Source organism: Cervus elaphus, chromosome 5 (genome assembly GCF_910594005.1).
Source record: "Cervus elaphus chromosome 5, mCerEla1.1, whole genome shotgun sequence".
Lineage (NCBI taxonomy): Eukaryota > Metazoa > Chordata > Mammalia > Artiodactyla > Cervidae > Cervus > Cervus elaphus.
Genome location: NC_057819.1, coordinates 8,788,519 through 8,802,601, shown reverse-complemented (window position 1 = coordinate 8,802,601; position 14,083 = coordinate 8,788,519). Strand labels below are relative to the sequence as shown.

The 14,083-nt window shown below is 45.9% G+C and overlaps 1 protein-coding gene across 1 annotated transcript in view; it reads left to right on the top strand.

Annotated features, from left to right (window-relative positions):
• The window catches only part of LOC122693756 (SV2 related protein), a 70,767-nt gene that overhangs the window by 54,690 nt on the left and 1,994 nt on the right, over nt 1-14,083 (top strand). Inside the window, exons 10-15 of the mRNA XM_043901544.1 lie at nt 102-175; nt 4,337-4,413; nt 7,633-7,740; nt 8,966-9,077; nt 10,312-10,393; nt 12,541-12,630. Coding sequence (XP_043757479.1) covers nt 102-175; nt 4,337-4,413; nt 7,633-7,740; nt 8,966-9,077; nt 10,312-10,393; nt 12,541-12,630 — 543 coding nt within the window. The remainder of the gene's footprint in view (nt 1-101; nt 176-4,336; nt 4,414-7,632; nt 7,741-8,965; nt 9,078-10,311; nt 10,394-12,540; nt 12,631-14,083) is intronic.

Sequence of the window (14,083 nt, the reverse complement as noted above, 5' to 3'; positions counted from 1 at the left end):
GTATTTTTTGGGGGGGATATTTCCTTCTGGGGTAGGTGCATGGCCACTGCCCACACATCTGCAGGGGAGGAGGGTAAATGGCATTCTTTGTTTTAAAACAGGAAGACCGAGGCAAAATGAGGGACCTGTTCACACCCCATTTTAGATGGACAACCTTGTTGCTGTGGTTTATATGGTAAGAGCTGTTTGTTCATGCTTGGGTCCCCCTCATCTGCACCCTGTTTGGGGTTTTGTTTGAACTGGATGCAGTGAGAACTCTTCCATCTTGGGCAACATTTGCAAAACTGAGCATCACTTTCCTGACCTCTGTGTTATTCAAATATCCCCTGTACTGTTGTTTGCTTAGCCTTCTTTTATTTGACTCACTTTTTACTCTGATAATTTTTTTAAAATTGAAGTATAGTTGATTTACAATGCTGTGTTAGTTTCTGCCGTATAGCAAAGTGACTCAATTATACATATATATGTATACGTTCTTTTTATATTCTTTTGATATATTTATACACATATGTATACATGTGTATATATACATTTTTTATATGTATATATACATTTTTTTATCTTCTTTTTGTTATGGTTTATCCCAGGACACTGAATGTAATTCCCTGTGCTATACAGTAGGACAGATAAATGTCTTTTAAAAGGAAACTTTGTATAACTGCTTTAAGGAAAAACTGTAATTGCAGACCATAGACAGAAGTCAGTTTTTAAAGATAAATATGGTCAGCCCTCCCTAGCCGCAGGCTCCACTCAAGGACTCAGCCAACTATAGATGGAAAATAATAGAAAAAAAAAATTCCAGGAAGTTCTAAAAAGCAAAACTTGAAGTTGCTGTGTATTGGCAACTGTTTACATAGCATTTACATTGTAGTTACAATTCTTTACACAGCACTTAGGTTGTGTTTGGTATTGTAATTAATCCAGACATGATTTGAAGTATACAGGAGGATATGTGGGATTCCCAGGTGGCTCAGTGGTAAAGAGGCAATGCAGGAGTCGAGGGTTCAATCCCTGGGTCAGGAAGATCCCCTGGAGGAGGAAATGGCAACCCACTCCAGTATTCTTGCCTGAAAAATCCCATGGACAGAGGAGCCTAGTGGGCTATAGTCCATGGGCTTGCAAAGAGTCAAATACAACTGAGCCTGCACGCACACGTGTGTAGGTTATGTGCAAACACTACACCATTTTATAAAATGGACTTGAGCATCCAAGGATTCTGGTGTCCGCAGGGGCTCCTGGAACCCATCCCCCACGGATCCTGAGGGATGACTATACAGTAAAAAGTAGCTAAACTGATGGTTTACCAGAGGCAGGATGCAGGAAGCCTCAGTGCTCACGAGACAGACAGGAGAGGTGTTAGGGACTCATTAGCGCGTAAGACTGAGATAGGATTAAAGAATCAAAAGGAAACTTAGGGGAATCTTTTTTTCACAAAGAGATTCTTTTGCTGTATCTAACCCACTCTCCATTTATATTACTCTTGCTGTATCCAGCCCACTCTCCGTTTGTGTTACCTTGGGCCCATATTTTGGGAACCCCTGATTTGGTCAACATGGGCATTCTCAGAACTTTCAGTTTTTATCTCGTTCCACTTTTTCTTAAATAACAGCCATGGCATTGACTGGAGGGCATTTGTAGTGAGTACTCACCTTACACCCCACAGCTAGTCAGATTTCAGCCATTCTCTCAACTCTTCCAACTGTGTAATTTCTACGGCATTAACAGTGCGGAAAATTAGCCCGGTTGAGGCTCTGTGACCTGTTTTCACCAGTTCTCACTTTTCCTATTCACCTTTGAACAGACGTGCTAATGAGCAGGGGAGTGTCTTCAAAAAGGGCAGTTGCAGCGGAGGTGGGGGTGGAGTGTAGCAGAGGGTGGTGGGAAAGCTTTGATGATATACAGCCCCAGGTTCCAGCTCTGCCCTAACGTCCCCCAAGAACTGAATCAGCTCACCAAGGCTTTAACACCTGCTGTGTGCCCAGTCCACGTATGGAGCTGGCAGGATATTTTAAAAGGTGGGGAAACAGAATTGAGAGTATCTATCTTTGAGTACATGTGATTCTGTTGGACGGACACTACTTAAATCCTAAGCAATTAATTAGAGCCTAATTTTAGAATACTATAGAAATCACATTTGGGAGCACATATTGTAAGGCAAGGAAATTAATCATCGGCTTCTGATTATGACTGAGCTCCCACATAGCTGCACTATAGGACGTGATATTCTGGCCCTACAGACTGGAGTATTCTGGTTCCTGGGACAATCGGAATTTAATTAACTGCGTCATTCTGATCTGAAATGCCCGTGAAGTCTGCAGACTCCACACTTGACTGGGCACAGAGCAGGTGTTTAATAAACGCTTGGTGAAGTGATTCAGTTGAACATGGAGACAGAGCTCTGCAGTTTCCTCGCCCCCACTATTCAAAGGTAGAATGTTCCACGTTTGAGTCAGTTCTAATGACTATAATGCAGGAGACCTGGGTTCGATCCCTGGGTTGGGAAGATCCCCTGGAGAAGGGAACGGCTACCCACTCCAGTATTCTGGCCTGGAGAAATCCATGGACTTTATAGTCCATGGGGTCGCAAAGAGTTGGAGACAACTGAGCAACTTTCATTTTCACTTAATGAGGTAGATGAATCTAGAGCCTATTATACAGAGTGAAGTCAGAGAAAGAAAAACAAATATCATATACTGACGTATATATATGGAATCTAGAAAGATGGTATTGATGAACCTATCTGTAGGGCAGTAGTGGAGGTGCAGACATAGTGAACAGGCTTGTGGACACAGGCCGGGGAAGGAGAGGGTGGGATGAGTGGAGAGAGTACATGGGAACATCACACTACCGTATGTAAAATAGGTGGCCAGTGGGAATTTGCTGCATGACCCAGGGAGCTCAAACTGGGGTCACAGAGGTGACCACCTAGAGGGTGGGATCGGGTGGGAGGCGGGAGGGAGGCTCAAGAGAGAGGGAACATATGTATACCTATGGCTGGTTCATGTTGCTGTATAGCAGAAACCAGCACAATATTGTGAAGCAATTATCCTTCAATTAAAAATAAGTAAATTAAAATGTTACAAAAGTAGAGTGTTCCAATGAAAGCTTTCTCAAGCTAAAGCGGCATAAAGCAAAGAAGTAATTACCTGAGGACACATCTTGCTCGCGGCTTCCCAGGTGGCTAAGCGGTAAAGAATCTGCCTGCCAAGCAGGAGACACAGATTCGATCCCTGGGTGGGGAAGATCCCCTGGAGAAGGAAATAGCAACCCACCCCAGTATTCTTGCCTGAGAAATCCCATGGTCGAGGGGCCTGACGGGTCACAGTCCATTGGGTCACAAAAAAAGTCGGACACAATTTAGTGACTAAACAAGAATGAAGACCATCTTGCTAGTCAAAGAAATAATAAATGGGAATAAACACAGATGCTCACAGACACAGTTCAGAGGGAATGGCAGCTTGAATTTGAAAAGGAATGTCTTTCTATGTATAGCTGAATCACTTCGCTGCACAGCAGAAATTAACACAATATAAATCAACTATACTTCAATAAAATAATTTAAAAAAAAAAGCTACTGGCAGGTTGGTGCTGAGATGCTGAAGGTAATTCCCGGGGAAGGAGCTTGGTGGCGCCACCATCACTGCTTGGGGCAAGACCTGCCTCTACAAAACAAACACTGGATGCTATTTTTGCTTTCCCCCATTTTTTTTGTAAAAGTGAAAAATTTCTTCCGGCGAGCAAAAACAGGTACTAATATAGACTTCGTAAAAGTGAACTATAGCGAAGCAAGCTTTCAGAAAGTGGGGAATACCTATATTATTAAATGTATCTCCCTTCTCTTCCCTATTCAGCTTGACCCAAAAGCTCTAACATCTTTTGACATCTGTCAAAATGTTTTCTACCAAATTTTGGTTCCGCCAGCTTTTTGCCTCCTTTTGCCAGTTGAGTGAACAGCTTTGGGGGTGGCTTGTCTGTGATATAATTCAGTTCTTTTTTTTTTTTTTTTTGGCTGCACTGTGCAGCATGTGGGATCTTAGTCCCCTGATCAGGGAACAAACCCATGCCCCCTGCATTTATCTTAACCACTGGACTGCCAGGGAAGTCCCTATAATTCAATTTTCTTGATCTTTCAAAGGACACAGGATCACTTCCTTTTAGCCCATCAATATGTTTTGTACCCGCCATCTTCTTGCTCAAGCGGTCCAAGAAAACTGGCCCAGCATGGCCTGAGCCCAAAGCCTAGTCTCTGCTGCTATGGGTGGAAGTCCTTCACAATGGAATGGGAACTTGCATTTCTCCCATCATTTCCTTACACTTCTTGCTTGCTTCTTGGCAGGTTTTCCAATGCATTTTCTTACTATGGTTTAGTCCTGCTCACCACCGAGCTCTTCCAAGCGGGAGATGTCTGCAGCAGTGAGTATTACAGCCTTCAAGCAGTTAACGCCCTCCACCCAACACATAACACACCCAACACACAAGGTCATACACACACTCCCAGCCCCACTCCTGCCCTCACAGGGCCTGGCCTGGCACAGACTCCAGATTTCTGCAAAATCTGAATATGAAAGAGCTGGGTTGTGGTTTCTGAGATGTTCTGTAGAAACCTGGACAATCTTATCATGATAGACGTAAGCTTCGAGCAGAACCATATCTTATGACCCCTCAAGAGGTCCATGAAGTCCATCCCTGAGTTTTACGGCTGTGACCCTGTGGAGCCATCCTGTGTGTGTGCATTAAAGTCTGAGAACCAGGTTGGAGCTCAATCCTGGCCACACAACAGAATCACCTGGGGGAGCTTTTAAACAAAGGCAGTGCCATTTAAACAATGCCCAGACCAATTTAATCAGCATCTTCGGGGGTGGGGCCCAGGCATGAGTGGGTTTTTAAAGCTCCCCAGGTGATTCCATTGTGGAGCTGGAGATGTGACCCAGTGGACAAGAGGAATGAATAAGAAGCAAAATCTACATATGGATGTCTGGGCTTTCAAACCGATCTGTCTTTAAGAGAATATTAGATTCCTAGCATTGAACTCAGGATGGGAGATAAAGGGACAGAGTTCTTGTCTGTTTGCAGGATTTGTCCAATTATCTTTTCCTTGTGAAGCCTTCTTAATCTGAGTTAATTGTTTTGTTTATTGGCATGAGGATTGGTATTATTAATGAGATAGCAGAGTCCCATCTCGCTGAGGGGTGTGAGAGAGTCTTAAATGAACTGCCCTGAGGAAGCAGTTCAGTTATAAATTCGGGGTTTGGTATTGGTTTAAGCCTAAATCCTTTGTGCCCGTGACAGAATACAAGTTCATGTGTCTGACTCACAGTGAGGCCAAACAAACCAAATCGTTGGAGTTTGGAGCAGAGAAAGGTGTGTTGCAGGGCCAGGCAAGAAGAATGGGTGACTCATGTTCAGAAACCCTGAACTCCCCGATGGTTTGGGGGGAGGTTTTTATAGGCAGAATTTGGTGGTGGTGGAGGAGAGCTGCAGGGTGTGTGGCTTTCTTCTGATTGGTTGGTGGTGAGGTAACTGGGGGATGTCCCAGGAATCTTGTGCTCAGTCTGGAGTAGCCACCTTCCTTCTGGGCGGGGACCTTAGTGCCTACAGAACTCAAAGATATTCCTTGAGGAGAAACCAGGCTGCACTATTAGGTCTTGACGGCTTCTCCCTTGTTTCTGCAGCCCCTCCCTTCCCAGGTTAGCAACGTGCCAAAAGTTGGCAGTGTGTGGAAGGCCAATAATCGATTACATCACTGCCAGACCCAGCTTGCATTTTTGTTTTTCTTTTTTTTTTTTCAGTAGGTATAGGTTGAAACTTATCATTCTAACTTCCGTTTTTCTTAACCTTATTCTGGGTGATTTTTTTTTTTTTTTTTTTTAGTTGGAGGCTAATTACTTCACAACATTTCAGTGGGTTTTGTCATACATTGATATGAATCAGCCATAGATTTACACGTATTCCCCATCCCGATCCCCCCTCCCACCTCCCTCTCCACCCGATTCCTCTGGGTCTTCCCAGTGCACCAGGCCCGAGCACTTGTCTCATGCATCCCACCTGGGCTGGTGATCTGTTTCACCATAGATAATATACATGCTGTTCTTTCAAAACATCCCACCCTCACCTTCTCCCACAGAGTTCAAAAGTCTGTTCTGTACTTCTGTGTCTCTTTTTCTGTTTTGCATATAGGGTTATCGTTACCATCTTTCTAAATTCCATATATATGTGTTAGTATGCTGTAATGTTCTTTATCTTTCTGGCTTACTTCACTCTGTATAATGGGCTCCAGTTTCATCCATCTCATTAGAACTGATTCAAATGAATTCTTTTTAACGGCTGAGTAATATTCCATGGTGTATATGTACCACAGCTTCCTTATCCATTCATCTGCTGATGGGCATCTAGGTTGCTTCCATGTCCTGGCTATTATAAACAGTGCTGCGATGAACATTGGGGTGCATGTGTCTCTTTCAGATCTGGTTTCCTCAGTGTGTATGCCCAGAAGTGGGATTGCTGGGTCATATGGCAGTTCTATTCCCAGTTTTTTAAGGAATCTCCACACTGTTCTCCATAGTGGCTGTACTAGTTTGCATTCCCACCAACAGTGTAAGAGGGTTCCCTTTTCTCCACACCCTCTCCAGCATTTATTGCTTGTAGACTTTTGGATAGCAGCCATCCTGACTGGCGTGTAATGGTACCTCATTGTGGTTTTGATTTGCATTTCTCTAATAACGAGTGATGTTGAGCATCTTTTCATGTGTTTGTTAGCCATCTGTATGTCTTCTTTGGAGAAATGTCTGTTTAGTTCTTTGGCCCACCAGCTTGCATTTTTGTAGACAAGAATCATTGGCATTAGTGTTAGTATTCTATCATGTGGAGTTGTGAAAGAGCCTAAGGATGTGAAAGGTGAGATAACCTGTAAGGATTCACAGAACAGGACCTTATGCCATTTCAAAGTCTTTCACTCTATTTCCTAACAGAGGACATGAGGGCAAAAAGATCACACAGAGTAAGAGAGGTCAGGAGTGTGGGGCGGAGTAAGGGGCCGTGGGTAAGTCAGAGTTTTAAACGGGGTGGTCAAGATGGCCTTGATGAGCAGCTGAGCTTTAAAGAAAGACTTGAAAGAGGTGAGTAAATCAGTCATGGTGTGTGCTAAGTCACTTCAGCTGTGTCCCACTGTGCTACCTTATGGACCACAGCCCGCCAGGCTCCTCTGTCCATGGGATTTCTCAGGCAGGAATACTGGAGAGGGTTGCCACTTCCTCCTCCAGGGGATCTTCCCGACCCAGGGATTGAACCCGCATCTCCTACGTCTGGCAGGTGGATTCTTTACGACTGTGCCACCCGGGAAGCCCCAGTTCTGGTCTAAGCGCATTCATGTACACAGCCTGCTTCCAGCCTCTCAACCACTTTACCCCCTAGGGTTTATTAGCCCCCGGACTGTCAGGAAGCTGGGGCTTAAAGAGGTGGGGCTCTGCCACTGCTGGTGGGGGGGAGGCACCCTGAGTTGGTCTGAGTCCGGAGCCCGTGCACCTTCCTCAGAACTCCAGCCAAATCACACGCAGGGAAGGAAACACGGGGAACGGGAGGACGCGATTCAACCCTGCGCGTGCCTCTGCCTCTCCCTCTCTCTCCACCTCCCAGTCTCCAGCCGGAAGAAGGCCGTGGAGGCCAAGTGCAGCCTGGCCTGCGAGTACCTGAGCGAGGAGGACTACATGGACCTGCTGTGGACCACCCTGTCTGAGTTCCCAGGTGAGGGGCCTGCGCCAGGCAACGTGGCTGTAACCTCGTGCCAGCTGGAAGCAAATCCCATTTCTAAAAACAGCCGGGGATTCGTTTTCAAACCTTAGCTACAAGTTGTCAAGGACTGTGAAGGGGCTGACATTTTACTGTATGCTTCACAGAAAGCAAAGGTGATCTATCTTCTTCCATCACCTTTTCTTTTGGCTGCACCCCACGGGATGTGGGATCTTAGTTCCCCGACCAGGGGTTGAACATGAGCCCATGGCAGTAAAAGTGCTAAGTCCTAACCACTGGACAACCAGGGATTGCCAGTCTTATGCCAGTCTTATAGACATATGTCCGTCTGTCACGAGGGAGGTCACGTCTGGCATAAAGTTAACTTTAAAAAGCTATCATCTTCATCACTGCCCAAGATTCACAGATACACTTTGTAGTAGACTTATAACCGACGTGATGGACATGAGTTGGTGATGGACAGGGAAGCCTGGCGTGCTGCTATCCATGGGGTCGCAAAGAGTTGGACACGACCGAGCAACTGAACTGAACGGAACTGGAGACATATAACGCAATGCAGTTTTTTTTAAATTTAAGCACCATCTGTACAAGCACGGTGAATTGTAGGCCATTCTTGCTTTGTTAAAATATCATTATTTTAAACCATCTCATCAGAGTAATCACACACATCGAAAAAACAATTGTACTAGGGATTATAATGAAACCATAGTCTACTACTCTAGCGCCTCCCACGCCTCATTCAGTTTCCCAGGAGGAATCACGTTTGTTTCTGAGTAACTCAAGGTGTTTTAAAGCAGATTGTCGACATCTAGTAACATTAATGACATTTACGAAAAGTACGGTTTTAAGTGATTGTTTTTACACTCTTGTAAATCTTTTTATCATAATCAAATATCAATATAAAATATTTTTTGACTGTTCTACGTGGTTTGTGGGATCTTAGTTCCCCAACCAGAGTTTGAACCCACACCCTCCACAGCGAAAGCCCAGGAGTCCTTACCACTAGGCCTCCGGTGAATTCCTGATATAAAATTTTTTGGCTCAAAAAAAAGAAGTGACATTGCATGACTTCTGCCATATTCTAGTCATTAGAAGTGGGTCATGAGATCTAGCCCACTCTGAAGGGGAGGGGAGTACACAAGATGTGAAGACCGGGAGGTGGGGGTCGTGGGGGGCCGTGTCAGACACCACCTCCCATGGTACCCCTGCTCCCTTGCAGGTGTCCTTGTGACTCTCTGGATTATTGACCACCTGGGCCGCAAGAAGACCATGGCCCTGTGTTTCGTCGTCTTCTCCTTTTGCAGCCTCCTGCTGTTTATCTGTGTCGGAAGGTGGGTCATGACACCAGCTTTCTGTGGCCAGCTGGCTTATTTCTCAGCTGGTGGTCAGTGGCTCTTTGGACCTGCAAGCTGTGGGTTACACCCTCTGGGGGTCATCTGGAAGATCCCTCCAATCCCTCACTAGGACTGAGTCTGTGGGCTGCCTCATAACTGCCCCAAGCTTAAAGTTGGGGCCTCTGATGCGGGTGAGGGTAGGAGGGCACTTTGCTCCAAAGTTTACTCTGTCGCCATCACAGTTAGACTTTTGACATCATCTCCCAGTGAGATCCCTCATTTAGCTGTTTAATTCCTAGATGGGTTGTAAGTGCTCATTTGTTCCATGGCACTATTTCAAGGTCCTGTTTTATAATCTGCTTTCAGCATTGCTCCATCTTTTCCATCTATCAAGATAGAACTGTTCTTCCGGTTCCAAAGGTAGAACTGGCCTGTGCTGACCTTGGAGAGACCCCACACCAAACTGCAGATGAGAGATCTGTGAACAGTCTGGAGACATAGCTTAGATCTGGGAATGCTGATATTCAAAGACATTGTGGGAACAATGGAACAGGGGGTTGGGGTTCAGGATTGTCCTCAAAATACTGAAGAGAAGTTTACTTTCCCTGGTTCCTAGCTCAATTCCTGTCCCCACTAGGTCCTACCTGGACTTTGGATGATTTAGATCACTTCTCCCCAACCTCGCCCCCACCCTGGGCACCACCGATGTTTCCATCTCAGCCTGGAACTTTGGAGAATGATAAACTTATAAAAGTCGGCCTTCAGAGAGACCACTGGGGTGTGTGTGTCTGCATGCCTACCTGAATGTGTGTTGGGTAAGGTGGGCTTTGCCAATTTCTAGGGCATAAATCGGAGAAGGCAATGGCAACCCACTCCAGTACTCTTGCCTGGAAAATCCCATGGACGGAGGAGCCTGGTAGGCTGCAGTCCATGGGGTCGCGAAGAGTCGGACATGACTGAGTGACTTCACTTTCACTTTTCACTTTCATGCATTGGAGAAGGAAATGACAACCCACTCCAGTGTTCTTGCCTGGAGAATCCCAGGGTCGGGGGAGCCTGGTGGGCTGCCGTCTATGGGGTCGCCCAGAGTCGGACACGACTGAAGCGACTTAGCAGCAGCAGCAGCAGGGCGTAAATTCTACCTGGGCAGAGAAGACTGCTGAAAGAAACTGTCAGAAAAAAAAAAAATGTTAATACTTACTCATCTGCTTTTTTTTTTTCCTCTTCCTAGAAATATGCTCACTCTGTTACTCTTCATTGCAAGAGCATTTATTTCTGGAGGCTTCCAAGCAGCCTACGTTTACACACCTGAGGTAGGAGGGTGGGAAGGGATGCCTGGGAGCAGTGGTGGGGAGGGGGCAGATGGAGGGAGAAGCTCTACTTCCAGAAACACAAAGCCTGGGCTCCTCTGACTGAAATTTGTCCTTGAGAAAGACTGAAAAAGCACACCACCCTCTAAAATATTGCCTGAACTTAGACTCCACGAGACAGCGTGTCCGTTTTCCCACACTCAGGGATGATGGGTTACTTGTTTATATTTATTTTTATTTTATCTCACCTTATTTTATTTTATTTTTTTAATTTTTTTATTTTTTTTAATCTCACCTTATTTTAGATAGCGGCAAAGGGAGGGAAAGAATAGTATGCATCAGATGCTGTGCTGGGGAAGGGACACCAACACCCCACCCCCCACCCCCACCAGCTCAGGTCTGCACAGCTCTTCAGAGCCCTCACTCTGAGTCATCATCCTAAGTCCTGATACCTCCACCCCATCTTCCAGGCCCAGCTCCAACCCTGCCTCCTCCAGGAAGCCCTCCAGAATACCCATCCCCCCCCCCCCCCCGACTTCATTTTACTCTCACTGTCTGTGCCCCTCTTTGGTGTTTTTAGTCCTGCCACATGGCCTGTCCCCCAAGGAGACCCCTACTAAGGCTCCCTGTGGACAGGGCCTGGGTCTCCTATGCTTTGACTCTCATCTGGCCTAGTGTCCCCTCAACAGAGGCTGGTGGATTGATTGCTGGAGCCTCACAGAAGGGAATCAGGAGAATGCTGCTGGCCCTGCAGGGACTAGGAGGCCCGGCGTCTACAATGGCAAATACCAGGGATCAGCAAACTACGGGCCATGTCCAACCTGCTGCCTGTTCTTGTCTAGTCCAAGAGTTAAGAATGGTTTTTATGTTTTTAAACAGTTGAACGCCAGATCAAAATGATATTTCTTGACATGTGAAAATTATATGGAATTCATATGTCAGTGTTCATTAGTAAAGCCTTATCAGAACAAGCCACAGCCCTTCCTGTACTGCTGTCCCCAACTGCTTTTGTGTAACAGGAGCAGAGCTGAGTAGTTACTGGAGACCAGCTGGCCCCCAGAGCTCAGGTTACTTACTGTCTGGCCCTTTAAGAAAAAGTTTGCTGACTCCTGGCTTAAGCTATTGCAGCTGGCTAGGCCCAAGGAAGAATTGGTTAAATGAATGGTGATTGATCCAAATGATAGAATTCTATGTGGCCATTAAAAACCACACACTGGAGAAGAGCAAATACGGACATCGGAGATGTCTGCAGTCTTTTTCAAAGAGGAAAAAAAAAAATCTTCAAAGTGGCATATACAGAAGTATCTAGTAGATAAATAAAACTAGATAAAACTAAAACTAGTGGATAAATCCCCTCTAGGATTTGCCTTATCATAATTTAGGAGGGAAAGGAAATGAATGTGATTGAGACTAACACAGGCGGGACTTTCCGTGGCACTCCAGGGATTAAGACTCTGTGCTTCCAATGCAAGGAGCACAGGATTGATCCCTGGTCTGGGAACTAAGAGCCCACATGTCATGAGACGTGGCCAAAAAATCTTAAAAAAGCAAAAACAAAAAACCCAACACAGGCCACTGTGCTTGGTCCTAGAATATTGATTTCATCATTCTACTTTAGTCTGTGTTTGAAATTCTCTATGATAGAAAGAAAAAAAAATAGGAATTTCATACTTACTCATTTATTTATTTAGATATAACCACCCAGGGCAGAGGCTTCTCAGATGGTTCAGCAGTAAAGAATCCGCCTGCCAATGCAGGAGATGCTGGTTCAACCCCTGGGGTCGGGAACATCCCCTGGAGGAGGAAATAGCAACCCACTCCGGCATTCTTGCCTGGAAAATCCCATGGACAGAGGAGCCTGGCGGGCTCCAGTCCGCGGGGCCGCGAAGAGTCAGACGTGGCCTGGTGCCTGAGCATGCGCAGCACGCAGGGCAGAGAGGACCCCGTTCCTAGGTTCCCACTGCCAGCTCGGCCTCCTGCCTTCTTGGTTGAGTTTCCTGGCCCCTTTGGGATGAGACTCCCCACCCCGCCCTCGCAGGACTGACCCTAACTCAGGCCCGCCCACAGGGTGAATTCCATCCTTCCTGAGCCAGAGAGGAAGGAGGGACCTGCGTTTTCTCACGGCAGCCACTTGGGCGGGTGTATTTCAGGTCTACCCCACGGCGACCCGAGCGCTGGGCCTGGGCACCTGCAGCGGCATGGCCAGGGTGGGCGCCCTCATCACCCCGTTCATTGCTCAGGTAGGTGTCGCCCCAAATACAGAGGGGGTGGGCCTGACCAAAGCCAAGGGCGGCAAGCCGTTACCAGACGCTGGGCCTCTGCGTGGCCCTGGGTGTGTGTGCACGGCCTGGTCTCCTGTTAGCAATCCGCCCTGCGGAAGCAGCCATGTTGTATGCAAGCGAGAAAGCGGAGGCTCGGAAGAGCCTTGGGACTTGTCCAACGTCACACAGCTGGGAGGGAGAGGAGCTGGGAGTCAAACTCGGGTCTTTCTGATGATCTGGCCAAAAACAGTTTGGATTAGAATAAACAGGCCACCACGCCTTAGAGGGAAACTAATGTCCCAGCCCCCAGTTTCTGATTCGGATGATTCAGTGTCCTTGCAGACTTTTTCAGGTCTTTGTACCTTGAAGCATTTCTGTCTATTTGGGGGGGATCTTATTTTATTGGAGTCTGTTTGCTTTTTTTTAATATCCAATTCATTTTTTTTTCCCGTTTTTAATCGTTTTTTTTAAAAATTGAGGTAAAAGTCATGTAACATAAAATTAACCATTTTAATTCGAGGACTTCCTTGTCAATTTTGTGGTGAGGACTCCACATTTCTAATGCCAGGGCTCGGGTTCGATCTCTGGTTGGGGAACTAAGATCCCACAAGCCACGTGGTGCAGCCAAATAAATAAAAATTTTAAAATAAAGTGAATGATTCCAGTGCACCAACCCCGAGCACCCTGTATCATGCATCAAACCTGGACTGACGATTCATTTTATATATGATATTTTACATGTTTGGAATACATGTACACTCATGGCAGAGTCAAGTCAATGTATGGCAAAACCAATACAATATTGTAAAGTAAAATTAATTAATTAAAGAATAAAATATAAAAATAAAAACAAAAAAAGAACTTAATAAACAAAAAGTCAATATTTGCAAAAAAAAAAAAAGTGAATGATTCACTGACCTCTAGCCCTTTCATGATGTCGGGAACCACCACCTTGATCTGGTTCCAAAGCATTTTCCTTGCCCCCAAATAAACCTCCATATCCATTAAACAAATACTTCCCAGCTCTGGCTCCTCCAGCCCCTGGCAAGCACTGGCATGCATTCTGTCTGTGTGAATTTTTTCTCTTCTGAATCTTCTGTGTAAATAGAATTCTAATACGTGTTTTGGCCAAGTTGTTCTGTCCCGGTACCGTTGTGTTTGAACATTGTACATCACTATTAACTAGCACTGGTTGACGACTTGCCAAGCACCTGCATGGTGCCAAGTGAGGCATCTTCTCATTGGGAGGTGACCTCTGCCCTTCTGCCCGTTTGGCAGCTGAAGAAATGAGGTTTAGACCTGCTGCGTGATTTGCCTGGGTCATGAAGATAGGAAGCCAGCAGATGTACTGCTTTGAGAGTAAATAAACAAACTCTTGAAGGACTTCTCTGGTGGTCCAGTAGTTAAGACTCCGCACTTCCAATGCACGGAG